General features: G+C 39.3%; 1 protein-coding gene across 2 annotated transcripts in view; it reads left to right on the top strand.

The window, feature by feature from the left end:
* Positions 1-22,047, top strand: part of ACP4 (acid phosphatase 4) — a 451,526-nt gene that overhangs the window by 234,516 nt on the left and 194,963 nt on the right. For both annotated transcript variants that reach the window (XM_044058993.1, XM_044058992.1), the window contains exon 4: positions 1,001-1,153. In XM_044058993.1, coding sequence (XP_043914928.1) covers positions 1,001-1,153 — 153 coding nt within the window. The remainder of the gene's footprint in view (positions 1-1,000; positions 1,154-22,047) is intronic.

The raw sequence follows: 22,047 nt of genomic DNA, 5'->3' as shown, positions 1-22,047 counted from the left end.
CTCCAGCCAAGAATCAAACAGGAGAACCTCTTGCTGTGAGGCAACAACGCTACTACTGCATCACCGCAGATTTAACACATTTTAACCATATGCTTGGAATTATTAAGTAGTTAGCGCATATTACACATTTTGCCCATTTGTTCCACATTATGAGAAGCAGTATTCCATATTTTAGAGATGGAAGGTTGAGTTATAACTTGTAGTTACAGGTTATAGACAGGTCTGTCAGCAGTACAATTAATGAAAATACCATAGCATAATTTGGTTTTAGCACTATAAAATATATGTTTGCCAATATGAGTCAGCCTGCAGGACATACTTACAAACTCTTAAAGAAAACTGAATCAACATTAGCTCTGACATGCTGTAGTAAAGCCCACCAGAGAAAGCCAGGTGTTCAAGATTTAAGTGATAATTGTAGATGTTAATAAAAAAGGAGAGAGAAAGGAGGATAGTTAGATTTAAATGATACTTTCACTTTGATTCTATCTCAGACCAGGTGTGAAAATGTTTACGCAAGTGGGGACTCGGGTACAATTGAATCTTTAAAAAACAAAAACTGCATGGCTGAAAAAATAAACCAGCAATTGAATCTTTATTAAGATGCAGACAACTCAATATCAAGAAGAGAGGCTACATTAATGATGATCAAACACAGCAGGTGTGATTGTCTGTTTGCAGAATTAAATCCTTTTTTGCACAGCCTAAAGTTTTTTTTTCCCATCTCAAAAGACCTTCAAAAGGAAAACAGCTCCATCTCTCTGCACAGTGGCATTTAGCCAGTTGACAGTCTGTGTGTAGTTGGAATATATTGCCATTTCTGTTTTTAGTTTAAATAAATGTTGCTCTTTTGAGTATAAACCTAGTTTTTATTTTATTTTTTATGCATGTCAGAAAGGAGTATTTAAAGTTACCAGCACTGTGCATAACCGCAGATGTCGTGCAGTGAAACTAAAACTCAGTTAAGACTGAAAAACAATGGCTTTTGTGTTTACTACAGATCTATGTTCGAAGCACAGATTATGACCGTACACTCATGAGTGCTCAGGCCAACTTGGCAGGACTGTACCCACCCAGTGGTAGACAGCTATGGCAGTCAGACATTAAGTGGCAGCCAATACCTGTGCACACAGTGCCAAAGCTCCAAGACAAGGCAAGTATTATTCGGGTAACTGTGGAATTACTTCTGAAGTGTAATACTGGGTCATTGGCCCTCACAAGCCAGTATAGGAGGACCAATGGTCTTGTTTCATGATGCTAGATATAACAATGTAATAACTTGCTACATGATGTGTATTTTTGCTTTGCTTTTTTGTCCACAGAGTTTACTTTGTTTCATTTTTGTTTTATTTGGAGAAAAACATTTAATTTTCTTTTACAGCAACAGTTTGGCTATTATGTGGGCTCTACATTACACATACCAGCTTTAATTATTCTATTCTTTGTAATTTGTTTCTGCATTACAGATTTATAGGTCATGCCAGCTAAAAATTCAGTGATGACCCTGAATAATCTTATTGTCCATGTGCAGTATAGCAATCTTTTTTGATGATTCAGTGCTTGGTATTATAATGTAATAACTTGCTACAGGATGTGCATTTTCTTTATGCTTTGTTTGCACACAAAGTATACTTTGTTTAATTTTGTTTTACTTGATGAAAATAATATTTTTCTTTCAGCAACTGTTTGCCCATTATGTGAGCTGTACATTGCACATACCAGCCTTAATTACTGCATTTTTTCTATACACTACAGATTTATAGGTCATGTCAGCCAACAATTCAGTGACAACCCTTTGTTATACTAGACAGAAATAATTTCATTGTATGACAAACTGGTGCATGTGCAGACAGTCCTTCTTAAATTTGATGACAGTTTTTAGAAAGGGTAGAGACTATGTTTGGGAGAACACCATTGATGTAGATAGACAGTTTATATTGCAATCATAGACTTTGACACCATACAGTCTGTTAATATTTGAGTTTGGAAGACTGTACACAGACAGTTTTATAGTCCCTTTTGCCAAATTAAGTTGGATAATTTGGTAGATTCCAGAGTCTTGTCTTAGCCCTGTCTAAGAATGGTTATGCTTGAAGCAAGGCTTGCCTCCTCATGGTTACTACTGAAGGTGTCATCGTCCTCACAGAGCTATCCATTATATTCTATGCACACTAACAACATGTTTGCCAATTTCCTCAATAGCACAGACTGTTTAGAAAACAGTATTTAATATCTGTGTTTGGTCGCAACAGAATATCTTGAACTTGTTCAAAATAGATTCATAAGTTCATAGGTAGTCATCAAGCCTGCAGTCAAGAAGACCACTGTGGAGCCTAGCCCATTTTCCCAGTTAATCCAGAGCATTGCCTGATTAAGTGACTTGCTCAGATTCACACAGCAGGTAAATGCAGACTGAGGGAATCAAACCCTGGAATACAGGAAGCAGCTTGTTAACAGTTCAAAGTCTTAATCATTGGCACCAACTACCAGATAAATTGTAAGAAACAACTGGTGCAAGGCCATATGGGTAAGATAATCTAAAGCCAACAGTGTTAAATTAAACAATATACAAGTCTTTTTCCTAAATCTTTTACCCTGAATTATTAATTAAGCTGAAATATAGCAATGGCAGCTGTCTTTTTCTGAAATTGTGATGTATCAAAAAACAATGGCTGGGTCTGCCTTTCTTCTTAAACCAATCTTCCTTCTCTTTTGTGAGATATTGAGAAGTTCATCCCATCCCATCTCTTTGCAATAAACCTTCTTAGGGGAACATAAATCCTTGATTCTCCAGGCACAGCATTCTCCCACTAAATGAAAATTTCCAAAATGGAGAATCTAATGCTGAAGAACTAACATCAGTATTTGTGCCCAGGGGTAAATTCAGTCTTCATTGTAAACCTTTCTATTCAGATGAAGGCAAGGAAAAAAAGACCTCTTATTTTTCATTGAAGCTGTAGTAGCAGGATTTGCGAAAAGTCTAGGGGCCGTGTGTGGATGCTCTGACAAAGGTGAATGATCTTCTAAGACCCAGAGTTCACTGGACCAGTGAAGGAACAGACACCTCTACCTTGTCCTTACCAAGGTAACTGTAATCGACAGTCAGGAACTTGATGCCTGCACTGCTAAACGTCTAGCTGATAAGGGTAATAGAGATTTTTGTCATTCTGGGAAAATGTAATGGACTGTGAAGCAGAAACTGCATACAACATAATTGTTTGTTTAACAGCAGACACTTCTTGAAATTGTACTCGCAAAAGGGACTTTGTATTTTTCTTTCTTGCACAAGTCATTTCGACAAAGGCAATAGGAATAATGAGAGGCAGTAAGTGACAGAATGACAAGATGGGATAAGGAAGGATGAAATAGGGATAAAGGGGGCTGAGGGAATTCCTCTCAAAATCTGCTTAACTCTCTCAGGACACTGTAATTGGCATATTTGATGGGCCATTGTGGTCCTGTGTCAACATGGTCACTTGCATCCTCCCTATTGAAATGCCTGAACTTGAAATGCCAAGTGGCAACACAAAAAAGAGACTGAAAATGCAGGAGACGAGTGAATCTTGAACATCGGTCTTCTCATTTAAATTTATTTTTTGTAGGAGGACAAGCCTCCTCCCTTCTACCTCCTCATGTGGAGGGTTTGCTCTCCATGCCCCAAACATATACACTAACTCTGACACTGCCCTAACTCAGAGATAATACAAGAAATGGCTATCTCAGATTTATTATATGTAAGTCCATTTTTTCAGCCATTCATTGTCCACACGTAGGGACTCACTCAAGAGAGTCCTGACATTTCAAATGGTTACCGGTATCACCAGATGGGTGCATCCGTGCTTACCAGTGAACATATTCTCAAACTCTAGTACTGCATGGATCTCCTGAACATGTCTAGGAAATAGCTGCACACTTGTATGTCACCCCAACACACTATTTTTACTTTATTATATATTTTTTTCTTTCTGTCTCCACCCTTTCCTGCCTTCCCCTCATTCAGCTCATGCCTTACTCACCTTGACATCCCATGCCCTACAGTTGTACATACTGCATCCGTTTGTATTATTTTCTCCATAGAAACATCATACTACACAATGTTACAACACTGTGCAAGTGCTCTTCTCACCTATTTTACTACTTATTTTACTGGCTGAATTCTGGTACCACATCTGCTTATGATTGTGTTCATAAATGTTGCATACTATCCTCACTGATACTTCTCTGCATGCTTGCTCTTACATTACTACTATTGCACTGATGTTGCTTATAGTTTATTATTTCCTTGGTTATTTTCCAATGAGTTACTGTTTTAACACTTTCAACAAAGAGGATAATTTGTCTGTCTACCTGTGCCTCCCACCCCTCAGCAGACATACCTCCTATTTCACTTCTCTGGCATTATTTCACTCCTCTCGTTGAGTGCATTCAGCATTTCTCTGCCATACTGAATTGGTAACATTCTGTCACAAATCTTAGGGATATGAAGTTACCTGAAGTTACAGTATCTGCATTTTTTTATGCTTACTAGTATTTTTTTTTTCATGATGACTGAGAGTAACAATCCCAGAGTTAATTCTTGCAAATTTATTAACATTTACGTAAGCCTGGGCTTATCTTCTGATACAGTAACTGGAGGGGTACACAAAAACTGATGTTTAATCCAACCAGTTTTAGGTTGAAAACACTACTGAGTACTCAGCAACAGCAAATGACCATTATGAGAGTGTGACCAGCTAACAGTGTGAACCACACAAGAGGCATGAAGCTGCAGTTTCTAATAATACTAGCAACTATGGAAGGAAGTCTACAAGTAAGATTGTAGTGTCTATTAGGCAAATTTTGGGTCATATAAGGCATAATGACCCTATCAAAGCTTAGTGCAGGGCCCCCCGAAGGAGTGGGGCCCTATTGGGCCACATAGGTTCAATTGGCCTAAGGCTGGCTGTGGCTATGGCTAGTTGTATTAGGTAATATTTAGAGGAAAGAACCACAATTAGTTGTCGTTGGGATGAGAGTCTAAAGCATAGTCATTTTGAGAGATTGTTTCTACCCCCAATTCTTCTTCCTGCTTTGGTGTTTAAAATGTAATTGTAACCTGGGAAAATGTGACAGAGATCAAGGGTCATCCATTTTAAGATAAGATTCAGTGACTGCTATGATGTCTGGGGCATCATGCACTAACGGGAGTAATTTGTTCTTGATAATGCCTGCATTCAACAAGCAGCATGATAAGATGCCCAAGTGGGAATTATTACACCAGCTGAAGGTAGAGTAAGGGTTAGTGTTGGGTTCCGTGCTAGCCTATAGCAAAAGAAAAATAATTGCTGGTGTGAATTACTAGAAATGTAGGCAAGGAGAAGAGATTATGCCTTTAGAACAATGTCTCGGTTTGAGAAAGAGGATGCAAAGGAAAGCAGAGAGGGTGAGTGTGTGGGAGATGAGTGCAATAGTAAATGGTAGAATTACAGATGGGGATGAGATAATGGAGGGGTCACGCAGGTAATTATTGTGGCTGTTATTTGAGAATATAAGGGATGCTGAAGTATTTTGTGGGGGTATTTCAGAGTGGTCTGGAACTGAGAGAAGTATTAGGAAAGAAAAAGAAAGAAGTAGAGTAACTGACAGTGTAACTTAATATGTGGCTATAGATTAGAGGTGGTGAGAGGGGAGATGCCAGAAGTGGAAGAACATGAGATATGATGGAAAATGCTAGCATTGTAGATGTGAAAGGAGGGCAGTAGAGGATAGCTTACCAAGTTAAATGTGGTAGGAGGAAATAAGAACCTGAGGAGTAGCACTTTAAAGGGAATAGCCTTAAGTGTAGTGTGTCAAAATTCATGTGTGTGAGAGGCAAAAATGAGAGAGAAAAAAACAGAAAAAGAGGGCAATTATGCAGCAAATACATGTTAGGTTATGTTAGTTCCAGGGAGTGCAGTATATTGTTATGTTACTTTCAAATGGATGGGTAGGGTAATTTTGGAGGAAGTGTTGTGAGCTGAGCAGTAATGTGATGGTTGGCAGAAGATAAACTGCAGAGATGTTTAAGTAGGAAGTGATTTACTTAGTCCTGGGAGAGGAAATGTGTTAGTTGTTGGTATATGGAGAATAAGGAGGGAAGAGATGGAAGGGGATGGCAGTTGTGCAGAGTGGGTGGTGTGAGGTAACTATAAATGTGGTGAACACTGGGGACAGTCAGGGGATAGCAATGGCAGGAGAAAGAACCAAGCTCTGCTCAGTAGGAGCCAATCAGTGCACACCTCAGCACTGCAGGAGACTGATGTAGAAACTCCAGTGATAGCAGGAAAAGAATGTCTGAGAACGAATGTAAGAGAAAGAAGAAAAACTCATTGTCCGTGTAAGATTTAATACAAAGTTATGTAAGTGGCAAGGACAGAGAAGGAAAAAACTTTGATTACACAGACAGGGGAACTGTGGGGACAAATTTAAACATGGACAGACAGAAGCAAAGTGTCTGCCAGAGTTAGCACTGCTTTGAGACAATTGTTTAATATGTGAACACAAAGAAGGCAATTGTGTGTGAATGCACACAAAGATTTTGTTAGTGTGATACAAAGACAATTATAAGTGTAGCTGTAGTACCTGATAGAGGAATCTGTATAGGGTGGAGATATGACCAACACAGCAGCTGAAGGGAAGCAAGTATAAAATACTATAGAAGTAAGAGAAAGAATAGAGGAAGGGGAAATAAAGTCAAACCGCAATAGGAGAGAGATGGGCTGAAGCAGAATCGTAAAGGGAGTAGCAAAGAGAGAGAGAGAAGGAGTGATGTTTGGATACAGATGGGTAGTATTCACAGAAAAAAAATCCTAGAATCCAGAATGCCTGTTCTGTTAATGTCTGTCTCCAATAAAGTACAGGGATGGCTGCCCTAATCTATAATACATGCATTCACAAGCAGTGAGACAGAATATTTAATTCTGTGATGCAAACACTGAGCTGGGACAGTGCTTAAATAACAAGTAAATTAGTTTTGCCGTAAGCTATGTGGTGGGTGGGTGGGGTGTTCACACACTGCAATGTACACATCCAACCTTGGCTTACCAGGGTCTTGTGTTGCAGGATGTTCTTCAGATCATATTCAGGAGTACATGAGGAAAGATCAATACAAGAGGAATATGGCAATATATAGAACGACGAAGCAATCAGGAAACAAATAAAAGTGCCATCTCATTTACAACAGGAAAAAAAGTAGTCACCTATTTCAGGAGTCATTCCAGAAAATAAAAACGCAAGTAAGAGTTGCTCAGTTTATATCAGTAATACATTAGTAAATGCCTTCATCTGTAAATGGTTGAATATCCCATCAGAAACAAATGAAAACTGTATCAATATGAAATACAAATTAAAATGCAGTTCACAATTTTTTCCCTTCCCATTAGCTGAGAAGTTGATGAATTATAAGAACAACCTTAAACATGTGACATTCTGGCAGCAATGAAGGTACACCAAATAGCAGTGCAGTGCTGTGTACGGGAGCAAAAGCATGAATCTAATGGAGGTACAGGCAGAAAGAAGTACACCCCTTTCTAGAAACCATTGCCTAGCACCAGGGGACTGCTAGCATGGATGAAATACAGTAGCAATAATACAAAAAACAGTGCCTGACAGAGTAAGCAAGGTCAAGCAAAGCAGCCATTTCTACAGAAACAGGAGCAGTGAACTAAGAGAAGAGGGAGTGTACACAGTGGGGAGAAATGTGTAAGAACAACTACCTGTTAAACAGATGCGTAACAAATGGAATACTTCAGCCGATTGTGTGTGTACACAAAAAGAACAATGAGAAGAAATGAAGATGGTATTGCACAACTGCACATTAGCAACTAGAGTAAAATGGACTGTACCTTACATTCAAGGCAGAAGAAATTCAAACTCAGGGCTCCTAGGAGACATTTAAGAGTTTACCAACAGTTAGATAGGAATACAAACAAAATTTCCATATCATTCATCTATCAGGCACTTCAAACTTCAGCACTACCAACTTCCCTTATTAATTTAGGGGGAGAGTTCCTTGATGTTTCTGCTCTAGGATGAAAATACATTTTAACTGATATTTTAACATCTGGCAGTCTCACATAGAGATTATTATTCCTGGAATTAATTCTATGCCCAAAAAAACACCATATTAATCTCTATGGGTTCTCGCAATTAATAACAACTCCTACTAGAATCCATAAACAAAATAGAAAAGAAACAACTCTTGACTGGATCCTTATTAATAACCACCCCAGCAGTTACACCCCAGGAACCCTTCCTGATAGTATCAGTGAACATATGCTTACATATGTCATAAGACAAAAAGTGAATATTCCACATACTCATAAACTAAGAACATCCCGCTCAAAAAAGTTCTTTAACCCTGATAACTTCCTTACTGAATTGCAAGCATGTGACTGGTCACCACTAACTCACCTTGAACTTAATAAAGCAGTGACCTACTTTAATACAAACTTTCTTCAGATCCTTGATCATCATGCCCCCTTTCACTCTACTAGAATAAGATCCAAATCTGCTCCATGGCTATCTAAGCAAACAAAAGAAAAAATGATCCTTAGAAATAAAATCTGGGCCAAATGGAGAGCTAGTAGATGTCCATCTGATCATTCTCCTCTTCAAACAATTAAGAAATGCCACCAAAAAAGATACTGTTAGAGATAAAAAGGAATATTATCTTCACCTTCAACAAAGTAGTCAAAACACCCCTCAAAAATTCTGGACAAGCATTAATAAACTTCTTAAACCAGGACATTCACCTACTCCTACCCCTACAGGCTTTTACCCCAACAATGCTACACGGATCCCTGATGGCTTTAATAAGTATTTTACAGAAGCCATTCAATCCCTAGCTAACTCATTACCTACACCGACTGCATCCTTACCAAATACCTCTCTACCCTCATCTAGGAACTTTCAAATTCAACCTGTTGCTACATCTCTTATTTATAAGCTTCTTAAGAAACTCAAACCTTGCACCCCATCTGCTGACCAACTCCCATCTGAATACCTACCCTACAAATAGCTGCTAAAGCTATCAATTATCCTGTATCTATACTGATAAATAGGACTATCACTGAAGGAACAATCCCCACCTTATGGAAAATATCTCATATAATTCCCCTACATAAAGGAGGCTCATCAACTGAACTCTCAAATTTTCACCCTATTGCCTTACTTTCCCCATTAGCCAAGATTATGGAAAGATGTGTTCACAAACAAATGCTTAACTACCTTCTTCAAAACAAACTTCTAGCTAACTGTCAACATGGTTTTAGACCATTCCACAGTACTACAACTGCCCTCCTTTCCTTCTCTGACTCCATAAACAATAATAGGAATAATAATCGTTTCTCCTCAGCACTTTTCATAGATCTTTCAAAAGCCTTTGATATGGTTAACCACAATATACTTCTTGACAAACTTAACCTTTATTCTCTCAGCCCACACTCTCTACAGTGGTTTAGGAGCTATCTCCATAACAGGCAACAAGCAGTCCTTTTGGAGAACAACCTATCTTCCTTACTCTCAGTAAATATTGGTGTTCCACAAGGATCAATCCTAGGTCCCCTTCTTTTTTCCTTATTTATCAATGACCTACATCTGAATATACCACAAGCCACCTGCATTCAATATGCTGATGACTCAACGCTAATCTGCACTGCTAAAAATATTCCCTCCCTCCAGTCCCTCACCCAAACAGTCTTCCAATATGTTGAAAATTGGTTTATGCAACACTGCCTCCTCCTTAACCCCAAAAAAACTAAACTTCTTCTCTTTACTCCTACTCATAAATCTCCCACACCTCTCTTTACTATCTCCTCAAATAATGCAACCAGTATAAACCCTGACAAGACCACTCGACTGCTAGGTGTAACTATTGATAACCATCTCAATTACAATGAACACATTAACACCACTATTAAAACTGTCAACAAAAAAATTGGGACACTCTACAGAATTAAACCCTTTCTTACCCCAGAAGCTAGAAAAACCATTGCACAGACACACCTGATCTCCACCCTCTTTTATGCCTCACCTATCTATACTAACTTATCCAAAAATAACATTACCAAACTCTCTATCTGCTACAATAGCATAGCCAGATTCATTACTGCTACTCCCCTAAGAACTCACCATTGTCTTAACCTCAAACATCTAGATTGGTTAGAGCTAAATAACCACTTACTCTATCAACAACTACTCATCATTCATAAGACCCTTTACTACCCTGATGTCACCCCTAGCCTTACAAAACTGATTATACAATATAAAAACCTAGCCACACTCCGTTCTGCTAATAAACTCCTAGTATCTCTAACTAAATCATATAATAAAGCTGGGGATTCATTACTTGCAAACTCCACAGGTAAAATCTGGAATCAACTCCCTCAAGAAATAACTAATCAAAACTCTACCTCTCTTTTCAAAAAACACATTAAAGAACATCTCAAAACACAATGGATGTGTCCGTGTGCAAATCCTGACTGAAATCATGTCCTCACTCACCTAGTTCTACCCCCCTATCCCCCTTACTGAGCTCCTCACTAAAACTTTCAAGAGTTTGAGAGTAATATCTAAGAATTAGGCTTTACCAGTAACCTTTTTATCTGTCTGTGTAACTTCTTTTTGTGTTATTGTTACTGTTTTATAAGTCTAATATAGTAGTATGTAGTATAAGTTTATCTCCTATTTTTAGTATTTGTTTTGTGTTGAAACTTATTTTTCTTCCTACCTTGTATTGTTTACTCATATTATGCTTTATGTGATAAATCATTGTTTATTGCCTGTACTGGAGCTTTTCTCCCCGGGCCTCTACTGAAAACGGATATTATGTCCAGCTAGACTAGCCCGGTCAACAAATGTAAAATAAAATAAAATAATAATAAGAGAGGCTGCCAGTGCCTCATTTTTTAGTGATTTGTACTCAAGAATCAAGTCACCTCTTAAAAGCCTACAGCTAGCTGAGTACAGGGAGAGAGTCTCCAATCACTCTTTATAACCATGGTTTTTAAATCTTCTCACTTGCTTAGTGACCATGTTCTGGATTCTCTCAAGTCTATTTATTTGGCAAGTGTTAAAACAACTGAAAGGCCCACAATATTCCATAATAGGCTTTATGGTAGAGTAAAAAGTGGAATCAAGATTTCTTTTCCATGCTAATGACATTTCTCAAGATGTCTTTTAAAAGACCATAACCCTTCCTCACCACTGTCTCGCTATGATTATCAAAGTCCAAACAATTGTCCACCATGTATCCTAAATCTCTCACAGAACATACGCAGTTAAAATGTCATTATTCAGAACATAATGATAACAGTTATTTCCGGAACCCAAATACATCATATCGCATTTCTCAGCATTAAATTGCATCCTATTTTCAGTGGCCCACCTGCATAAAATGTCTAGATAATTTTGCAACTATACCCCCCACCATGGTATCATCAGCAAATTTACTTAGGTGATAGGTCTATGTGCATTCTATGTTTGTTGTACCTTATGACAAATGGTCACCACTGACTGAAACAAAAATCAGGCCAGAGAAATAACTGATACTGATAAGGAAAACCCATTTGCTAACCTGCTTTAGCAGATTTCCCTAAAGTAAAATCTGTACTTTGTGAATACAGGATAATATACTGAAATATTATTAATATTTCTTTTATTTATTTATTTATTTAACATTTGTTTACTGGGAAAGTCCAACTGGGTCAGAGCCCATTTTCACCAGAGGCCCAGGGAGAAAAGCTCCACAGACAATTAGCATAATTACATTAATTACACTAACTTGTACACTTTAGAATAGGACACTATGATTATACTATAAAATCTCCATTGAAGAAAAGGCAGACATTTATACAAGTAATAGTTAAAAATTATCTTACACAGAGGATGCAAATCTAAATTGCATTGCTTACATTAAGTTATGCACATTAAAAATGGACATTTTGAAATAACATAAAGTTCACAGTGGTGGAAAGGACAGACATTTATACATCCAATAGTATAAAACCATCTTGCACAGAAGATACTGAGATAAGATGTATGTGTAAGGGAGTATATCCAAGAGACAAGAGAACTTTACAAATTAAAAAATAAGATAGAGGAGTAAATGGGTAGTGGTGGTGGAGGGGAAAATATAGTAGCAATAATGTAAAGTAAGTAATATAAATATGAAATATTAATGTTGGGGGGTTGCTTTTGGCATAATAGTTAAGGTATTTACCTCATAGACACAAGGCACAGGGTTTGATTCTAATGGTAGTTTATTGGCTAGGCTTAAATAGGCCCTTCAAAGCAGTTAGCCTAGTATCCAGCTAATAACATGTGCATAGCATTTTGTAACTAACATTAGCAAAAAGTTGTGGACTCCTAGAACCCTATCCCTGTCCTAGTGGTGAATGATGTTTTTGGCCTCAGTACACCCATTAAGGCATCAGTATCTCTGTTTTATGTCATAGCTATCAATGGCCACTTAACACCTTCAGTCAAGAATCAGTATTTTGTGCCTAACTCCTCTTCCTCCAGGCCTGTAATGCAATAAGGATTCCATGCCTGCATTGCTGCTCACCTGGTCTGCCAGCAGTCAGTGTCCTTTGCCTCTATCCCCTTGCTCCTGACCTATCAGCAATCTGTCTCACTAGCTGCACCATTTCATATATATTCTCAGTGACTGGATCACCTCACCTCCTCACCTGTCAACAACTGATGTTCTCTCCTATCTTCTCTTTGTCTAGGTTTTTGCTGACTGCATGACTTACTTTATATACAACTACAATGCCCTCCACTGGAGATCTAGGCCAGCTCCTGCCCCTTCCTGGCCCCTAAAACACCTAGATGTTTACATTTTTAGCAAATGCAGCATCTAGCCTGCTCCAAACCACAGTTTCCTTAACAGAAACCCAGCTCACCAAACCCACCAAAATACTGAGAGACTGGAAATTCCAGTTACATCCCTACAAACACTGTTAGTGACTGAGGATAAAACAAGTCAGAGATCAGAGAACTCAGCTTCCCTGAACACACACTGTGAGAGATCACTACACCCCACCACCACCACTGTAATGACAACAACAGCATCCCCAACCACAGTGTCAGTGATCAGATACTTTGGTATTTCCAGCCACTGTAACAGTGTTATGAGACCCCAGTTAATCCACTCACAAAAACAGTCAGTGACTGGACCCTTAAGCTACCATGAACCACACCATTGGTGAACAAACTAACCAGCATTTCTCTGTTCATATTGTTAATGGCTGGAACAGTTCCCTACTTGGGACATTTTTTTAGCAATCACCTAATATAGTATACCTGCTAGCTACAGTTAGATAAACCCACAATCGAGCTTATCTCCAAGCAGTTATTAAAGCAACCATCTAACTCAGTGTACCTGTCAGCAGTGATCAGAGAATATGAACTATTCTCCATTCTTTCCACTCCACATATCACCAATGGGGCCATCTGCCAACCTTACATTGACCCACACACCTGGCAACTGCTAAGGCCAGCTACACAAGCCACCCAGCATTTGCTGACACTGTATTAATGAGGTGAGTACTGAGCTTGGTCATACATTGTACTTACTAACATACTGTGGGGTAGCTGCTGTACTGCAGCCATATCACCAAACTTCCACTGTTCTCCTTTGTCCACAACCACTACTACTCTCCTCCTGGAGACCATTACAGGATACCTTGCAAGCATAACAAGCGTAACCTGGACAACTGGATGGGAAAATGTAATTTACATCAGGGGTTTCACTTATGTCCCTCTTAGACAGGGACAGCAGCTGCTGATCTTAGATTCACATGGAAACATAGACTATATATCTTGGTCCATAAGGGAACAAGGATATAACATGGGTAGACTTTTAGAGGCCTTAGGGCCAATAGGCTAGTAACCTCCTATGATCTTTAATGAAATCATGGCCCCGTGTATTGTTACCCAGGTCTTCATAGTTCTGACCAGAGGTAAAAATCATAGAGTCCATATGTATTATCAAATTAAAAAGGATTTAAGGCTATGAGAAACAGTTCAAAGTTTGAAAAAAAAACATCAACCATATTTACCTTATTTCAGTCACTTCTCATTTAACACAAATGATAAAAGATGTTTTCATGAAACAACAAAGTAAATAAATGTTGTTTTTTTTTGTGTGTGTGTGTGTGTGTGTGTGTGTGTGTGTGTGTGTGTGTGTGTGTGTGTGTGTGTGTGTGTGTGTTTCAACCACGGATTCTGTATGTTAGTGTCGGTAAATGAGACAACTCCACTCTAATGTCGATACTCTGTACTTTTAGAACAGGAAGGCAGTCCACAATCCACAATGCATGGTAGGATAGCATTTAACTGGCATTGATGGTTGTGTACCTCACTACTGCATGAATGCCAGCAGCAAATGTTTATTGTTTGGTAAACACCACCATTAGTCTATGTATGCTGCTGGAATTTCAGACTTAATGCATCAGTTCCAGTACCTCTACTTGTCCTCACAAAGCTTAGTTTCATTGAAGATGATTCAATCTGGTTGATCATGAGGTGACTTCTTTCCAGTGGAGAGGTGGTTCATGTCATTCTTTGTACTGGAAGAGCATGTAACTAAAGAAAAATTAGCCATTCCCTGTAAATGCTGTTAACTAATTACTTGTGTGCCATTTTAATATCAGCTACTATACCAGGTATAAAAATATTATACAGACCATCAAGCCTGTTAGAATATGGGTTTTAACACAGCCAGCAGTACAGATGAGGATAATCCATGCATTTTGAACAACTGTTTCAAGGCACTAGAGACAGTGGAGCAGAATATATGGGGGTAACTATGGTGGTGGACAAGAGTGAGGAAGTTGCTGTGGTGTCAGTATACTTTTATGAAGATCTATATAAGAAGAAGTGGGAGGGGGTGGCTGGAGGTGGAGTAATAAAGTTCTTGTGGCTTGGGAGATGGGACAGGGGAGAAGGAAATAGAGGCAATCCTAATGGATATAAAGAAGTTTGTTTTTATTCTGCAGTCTAAGGCTTTATGTATGGGATATTAAGGGAAATGCATTCTGGTGAGGAGTGGATAACGGAGTTAAAGTGCTTTATTGTGACTTAAGGATGAGGACAGCTGTGAATAGAACTGTGTCTTTATAGTTAGATTTGGACAACTGGACATGCTATGGTGCCCACTCTCACTCTGCTTGTTTTTGTTATTTACTGAGGCTTTGACAAGATAGGTGAGAGGGCACTGGGGTAAAGGGGGTGTTCATTTTCAGGCTTTTTTGTGGATAACTCTTATAATATTAAAGAAGGTAGATTTGGATATGCTGATAGTGCTGGAAGAATTTAAACTGTTTTTGAAAGAGTGGGACTAAGGCATCATGAACTCATGTGCAGTGTTCTTTGTAGACTGGGAATTGAGACATGTAGGACTACCATTTGTGATAGGAGAAACAAAATATTTGAGTTTATGTCTCTGTTTTACACTAGGGCATGCGTTTTTGGAGAACAGGAAGAAGCTATGTTAAAACATAAGAGGTCACCTAGAACAGTGATAGTGCAGGTACAATTTGTAATCAAGAAGGGTGCAATCATGGCTCAGGTGATGTGCTGAGTGAATCATCTTTTATTCTAGATCTGAAGGTTATGGTAGTAAGGAACTTACAGGCTGTGCATCTTCAATTTTTGTGGACAGGTAGGTGTGCTAACACTGGTAGGAGAAGAACAATAGCAGAGATATGTAAATGGAAATAATGTACTTAACTATAACAATAAATCCATATTGCTCCTCCCTTTCTGTCTCAGTGGTTGATTTATCCACCCTCGAGCCAGATCCAAGGGAGTGAACATGTTACTCAGATGTTTCTCCTGTCTCCCATAATGCTATGTGGTTCCACTTGTCTTTCAGACCAAGCTTGTCCCATATAGATTACTAATGTACTAGACAAGAGGTGCTGTGGACAAAGGCTTCTGGCTTAGGTCTATCAGGTACTTTAGCAGGGGGATGATGAGTAAGACATTGAGATGGACAGAGAGGGACAATACAGACCTATTGTTAAAATATATAACTTTCATATAATTTTCATATCCTGCATTGTCCCCTCCATACATCTCACTGGTTGGGACAGAATCCCCAGAAACTTTCCTCCCAGATGGCATCATGGCAAAATACCTCTGAGAATGTTGGAATCAAAAGCAAATTTAGGCCTTGGTAGAAGGTCAAGTTTATAATGCTTAAAGTGTGATAAAGGTGTGCATTGTGGATATATATATTATGTTATCGAAAAGTGAGTTCGCCAAACTGCATCTACATTGGAAATGCAGTTCAGCAAACTGTTGATGGTGAGATCGCAGTACAGTGAAGATTGGAAAATTTGCTCTTTCCTCACTGTAGTGTGATCTCAGAGTTGATATATATATAATTAGCAGGGGGTGTGGGGGGTCACAGCCCCCCACAAGACCAAATTTGCTGAACTGCATTTCAGATGTAGATGCAGTTCGGTGAATTCACTTTTCAGTTACATAATATAGGCCTGTACATTGTTAACAAGGTTTTTGTGGCACAGATTTAATCTATGGTAGAATGTTTCAAGTGAGCCACAGTTACTGAAACTAACCTTGTGAAATGACCTTTTTGTTTGGATAGCAATGTCATGCCTTTGGAAAAGTAAATAAGGGTAAAGCAATCTAATAACTATATAGGTAAAGTGACTTTGGAATCTTTGCCCCCTAGTTTGGCTTTTGAACAGGATATAAAGAGTAAACATTTTTCCGTATGTTTTTTTTCTATGGAAAAAGAACCTTCACTGACAATGGACATCTGAGGTGTGGAGCTGATACTCTCCTTTGTTAGCTTGATAAAGGAAGAAAACAGGTAAATGAACAGAATAATTCAAGGCTGTTTCTGAGGCCAATTTAATGACAAAGGAGTGGTTTAGTCTGAAATAAACTCTATCTTCATGAAAAATCAGGTATGGCAGCCTGCATGATAGGACATGCAGTTCAAAAATCCTTCTTGCTAATGTAATCACAACCAAAATAAAGTCTTCCAAGAGGAGTGTTTTAAAAAGGAAGAAGAAGCAGGCTCAATGGGGTTTTGTTAGAGCTTGAAGTGCCACTGTAAGGTCCTATGATGGGGTAGGGTCTTTAATAGGTGGTCTCAGGAGAAGCATGCCCTTTATAAAGGCCTTGCAGATCTTAAATGAGAATGTAGAAGAAGAATCTAGACCTGAATGAAAGTTCAAAAGATGACTAGCTGGACTCTAATAATTAAATAAGTGCTGCTATATAAGAATTGCAGAAAAGGAACTGGTGCTGAGAAATGGTACAATCCTTGATTAAGAGCCCACAGGGAAAATCTCGTCAATTTACTTTTATACAACTTTCTAGTGGATTTTTTTTTGAAAAGCAGTTAAAATATAAACTGTTCTTGAAGACAAGGCAGGGTTATTAGTGATTAATGTAACTAAAGAAACCATGCAGTTAGCTTGAGGGAGTTGATGTCCTAATGAACTTGCACATTGATGGTTTCTGTAAGAACATCGTCATTAATAGAAAAGGCGGAATGCTTACAGATGTCTAGGTGGCCAAGCAAGGACCAAAGTAAACCTGGATGGATTATCTATGGCAAGTAATATAGTGGAAGTGGCTGCTGCATTTGGTGTTTTGGGAAGAGACAAAGAGATTGCAGCAAGACTGATTGCAGTGACTGACTATAACAGTTGCCACTGCAAGAGTGTAGGACAATTTGTGAGGCAGACATGAGGATAGAGCAACTTAGAATGTTGGTCTGGCCTAAAATTTATGTTGCTATCAGAAAGTGTTGTGAAGACATCATTCATTACTATACTCTCATGGCCAACTTGAAGTACCTGTAACACTAGCAAGACTACCCACATCTCAAGAACACTGATGACAGCCTCTTGTTGAATATATGCTCCTTGGACTGTGCTTACCTTGTAATGTCCCTCACCCGATAGAGGAGGTATCAGTGATAACTGCAGCCAATAGTTATGGAAGAACAAAGGCCCATTCCTTCTGAGCAAGTGGGGACTAAATCCACTACTGCAGGCGACACTGAAGACAGTTTATGGGGCGATGACAATGGTGAGTACACTGAGACCACTGAAGGCAAAGTACCCATTGAAGAACTGTCATATAGTACGTGGCATGGAGAATTGGCAGTATGGAGGCTGCCAGGGTGGCTGGTGTCTGAAGGTTTATGGAATCTGGAGAAGTGTTGAATTTGAAAACATCTTGAACTTGTAGCCTGAGGGAGACCAGCCTTGGGTTTGCAAGCTTTGTTAATTGGGCAATTGTGTCTAGATGACCACAAATAAAGGGTAAAGACTGAGTAGTTTCCAGATTTGACTTTTGAAAGTTTATGGAAATACCCAAGGACATACACGAGTATGGTAATTAGTCTCTTGAGGATCAAAGATTCTGTTGTGCTTACAGTTAAGAGCCAGTTATCTAGGTACAGGGACACATGGAACCCTTGCAGCCTGAGGTGTACTGCAGTCACTGTCATGCATTTATTAAACACCAGGAGACTGTGGTAAAACCGAAGGACAATGTCCAGAATTGATAGTGACTGACTCCCTGCTGAAAGCAGAGGAACTTTCTGGGCTACTTAGCAATCTTATGTGGTAGTAGGCATGCTAAAGGTCTATCAAGCACATCCAGTCCCCTTCCCATAGGAGTGGAAATATGGACTGCGCTGTGACCATCCAGAATGTTCTCTTTTTATAGGTAGGTTTAGGCTGCTGAGATCAAGAATGGGATTGAAGTCCTTGGTCTTCTATAGTACTAAAAAGAATTTTGAGTAGACTCCAGGCCCTCTCTGATCTAGTGAGACTTCTTGGTTTGCTCTTTTTTGCAGAAGCTGCACAATTTCTCATGCTACAGCCCTTTTTTGGTGGGGTGGAAAGGCTTTCGTACCCTGAATGAGAGTGACAATGAAAGTATGATATAGCTTCTAGGTATTCTTTTCTTCACCCAAATATCCTCTGTAATGGCCAGCCAGTTTTCTTAGTGAAGAGACATTTATCCCCTGACTGCCTTCAGAAGGGAACAACTGGATAAGATTTCAGGACAGCTGAAAGGGGCCTCTAAAACCCTTGGTTCTGCAGACCCTCCTCTGCCCCTGGGGTGATGTCCATTAAAGGACTTCCCTGTGCAACACGATTTCTGTCCAAGGAAGAATCATAGGAAGAACATTGGCATTTCTTGAACCAGAGTCTCTTGTTACCCTTCAGATTCCTGAAATAGAATCATGCAGGGGGTAAGAAAGCAAACACCAATAGCAAATAGTGTTTTCCCTTCTTTTTATGCTTCATTAAAATTTCCCTTTCTTTCGGACCAACCAGTGATGATCTGTTTTAGGGAGCATAGAGAAGGTTTTGCTTAAGGTTGTGCACAACATTGCACAATCTCAGCCAGACATGAAGGCACATGGCTATAGCAATATCCTCTGCCCCATCAGCTACATGAGATAGTAGCCTCCTGCTCAGGTTGGTTATGGACAATATGGTCAAATGTTGTGTCTCCATTAGGTTCCTTGTTTCCAAAGGGAGATTGAAACTTTGTCATATGAGATATGTAGTTTGGTGCTCTCAGAGAAAATGTTCCCAATGTGTAAGCCCACTTTCCGAAGTGGTCTTTTGTCCCACATTCCCTATTAGGAGAATGGACTGTAGAACTCTGTTATGATACTGCTTACTTTGCAACTGATGCAGCCACAGTGATATTTGTCAGAGGTCCCCTACTCCAATAGGGATGGTCCTTGGGAGGTCTCAGTATCTTGTTTGTTTGTTTTCCCAGTGTACGGATTCTACTACATAGGGGTCTTGCCATGCTCTCTCCATCAATAGGTCAATAAGACAGTCAGCATGAGAGACCACTCAGGAAGTAGATGGGACAGCTCAAAAGGTCTCTGTAAACACTTTCTCGACCAGGGAAGAGATGTCAGTGGACTAATTCCTCCTTTGTCTCATCTTTTCCTTTACTTCTCCAAAGGTGGAATCTTCATGAGGGGGCTACAGGGGGGCTTTTCCCCTTCATCTAGGCCTTTGTCCTATAGGAGAGATTCCATTGTAGAATCAAAGTATCTTCTCTTACACTGACACTTCTTATACACTTTGGAGGGGAGTCTTCTGAAGAGCCAGAAGTGTCCTTATGTCCTTTTTGAAGGAAGGGTTCAAAACATTCAGAGCTGGCTGTCCATGGGACTGAAGGTGAGGACTGAAAGCTTCAGCTGGACTAGGACATGAGGGTGGAGCTGAAACAGTTGGGGCATCTCCTTCCTGTGTAAGATGGTGGTCTAAAATTCAATCAAATATCTCAAACTCTGAAGTCAATGCCATTGGCATCAAAGAAGGCAACATCAAAGCTGACTCCAGCCTAAAAACAATGAGGCCAATGGCCCCAGTGCCTAACCCCTTATGCTGAAGGGTCAGTCAAGTTGGAAACTAAGCCCAGAGCCAATGTATCAAGCACTACAGTACTGAAAACCAGAAATGGCCCCAAATAAGTGAGTTATGAGGAAGGCCATGGGACATTGGTGTCAAGTGCTCAGCTCCAAGATAGACTTGGCTCTGAAGATTTTAGACTCACTTGAGTTGGGGCACAATGTTGTTGTTGGCACACCTGGTACTGTCTGCATCAACAGGGGATCACCAGGGCTCGCTTTGGCTCTGAAGCTATCAACACCGAGATGAGTACTAGTGAAATAAGCAAGAATATGGGGGTGTGGGAGGGATGGCCTTTGTCCTCCCTGGCTTGTGGAGGGAGAAAGGATGACTCTGCATGTCTATATGAGATTTCACAAAGAACCTCATAATTTAATAACAATAAAAATTAACCACACTTCTGGAAGACCTGGTTGACCTAACTGAGGACACAGAAGGGGATCTAGAGCACAAGACCCTGAAGAGTTCCTTCTCAGAGGATCAGCTACTGGATGAGGTTTGATTTTTTAGAGATCTGTCCTGGTAAATGATAGTTTTGGTGTCAATGACTGTTGAGCCTGAGGGTTTGGAAATTGGTGGTTGGAGCCAATGTTGCAATGAAGATCTAGGAATCTTAAAAGCCAGAGAGGTAAATCTAAGAGTATCAGAAGGCCAATTTATTTTCTCCATCTCTTACTTCTCTCCATGTCTTTTTCTTTATTTTTGTCCTTATCCATAGCTTTGGGTAAAAACTTCTCAGCACTCTTTGAAGGTTGAGAAGAAGATTTGAAAGCTTAGTCTTCTGTGTTGGCAGTGAAAAGGTATTTCAATATTAGTTTAGTTTATTTCTCCTATTGATGAGGGACTGTGGAAAAAAGACTAAGATGTCACATTGGGTGTGCAAATGTTCTGGTCCTAGGTAAACAACACATTGCTTATGCAGGTCCTGGAGTGGAATTTTGTCACACACTGTGTGTGTGTGTGTGTGTGTGTGTGCGCTCGCGCATGCGTGTGTACACAATATACTAAAATGTAATAGAAAAATAGTATCAATGTGATATATGAAAAAAAACTTAAATAGAATAGTATAGAGAATTTTTTACATGTATACGTAAGCTTAAAAATGAAAAAATATATATTAATATACAACTATAGTTCTAAATAGAGGAAATGAGAGACCACAGATCAGATAAAAAGTTTAGTTAATGGACAAACTGAATGTTTATCTGTCAGAAGAAAAAGAGGCAATACGCTTAGAAAGGTGACAGAAAGGAAGTGTGAGAAGTTACAAAAAGCAGAATATTTTTATATTCAGGTACACAAGGAAAGGGAAAGTAGTTTGTAGAAGTTGTAGTCAGTATGTGAAGACAAGAATTCTAAAAAAAAAAAAATTCAAAAATATTTCTCTCTCTCTCTCTGTCCCTTAATGAAAGGAGCATTAGGAGATCATGTCTGGTGCTAAGAGCAGCATTCATGATCTGAGGGACAAGTGGGACCACATAGCTTTATGGGAAATGAGGGAAGCATCTGAGTAAAAAGATTGCTTTCTCAGATCTACCACAAGGGTGGATACTCCAACCATCAATTTGGACCAAGGGGACAATACAGG

This window comes from Protopterus annectens, chromosome 17.part0 (assembly GCF_019279795.1).
Source record: "Protopterus annectens isolate FY-2018-M chromosome 17.part0, PAN1.0, whole genome shotgun sequence".
NCBI classification, from domain to species: Eukaryota; Metazoa; Chordata; order Ceratodontiformes; family Protopteridae; genus Protopterus; species Protopterus annectens.
This window is presented reverse-complemented; position numbering and strand designations above follow the sequence as displayed.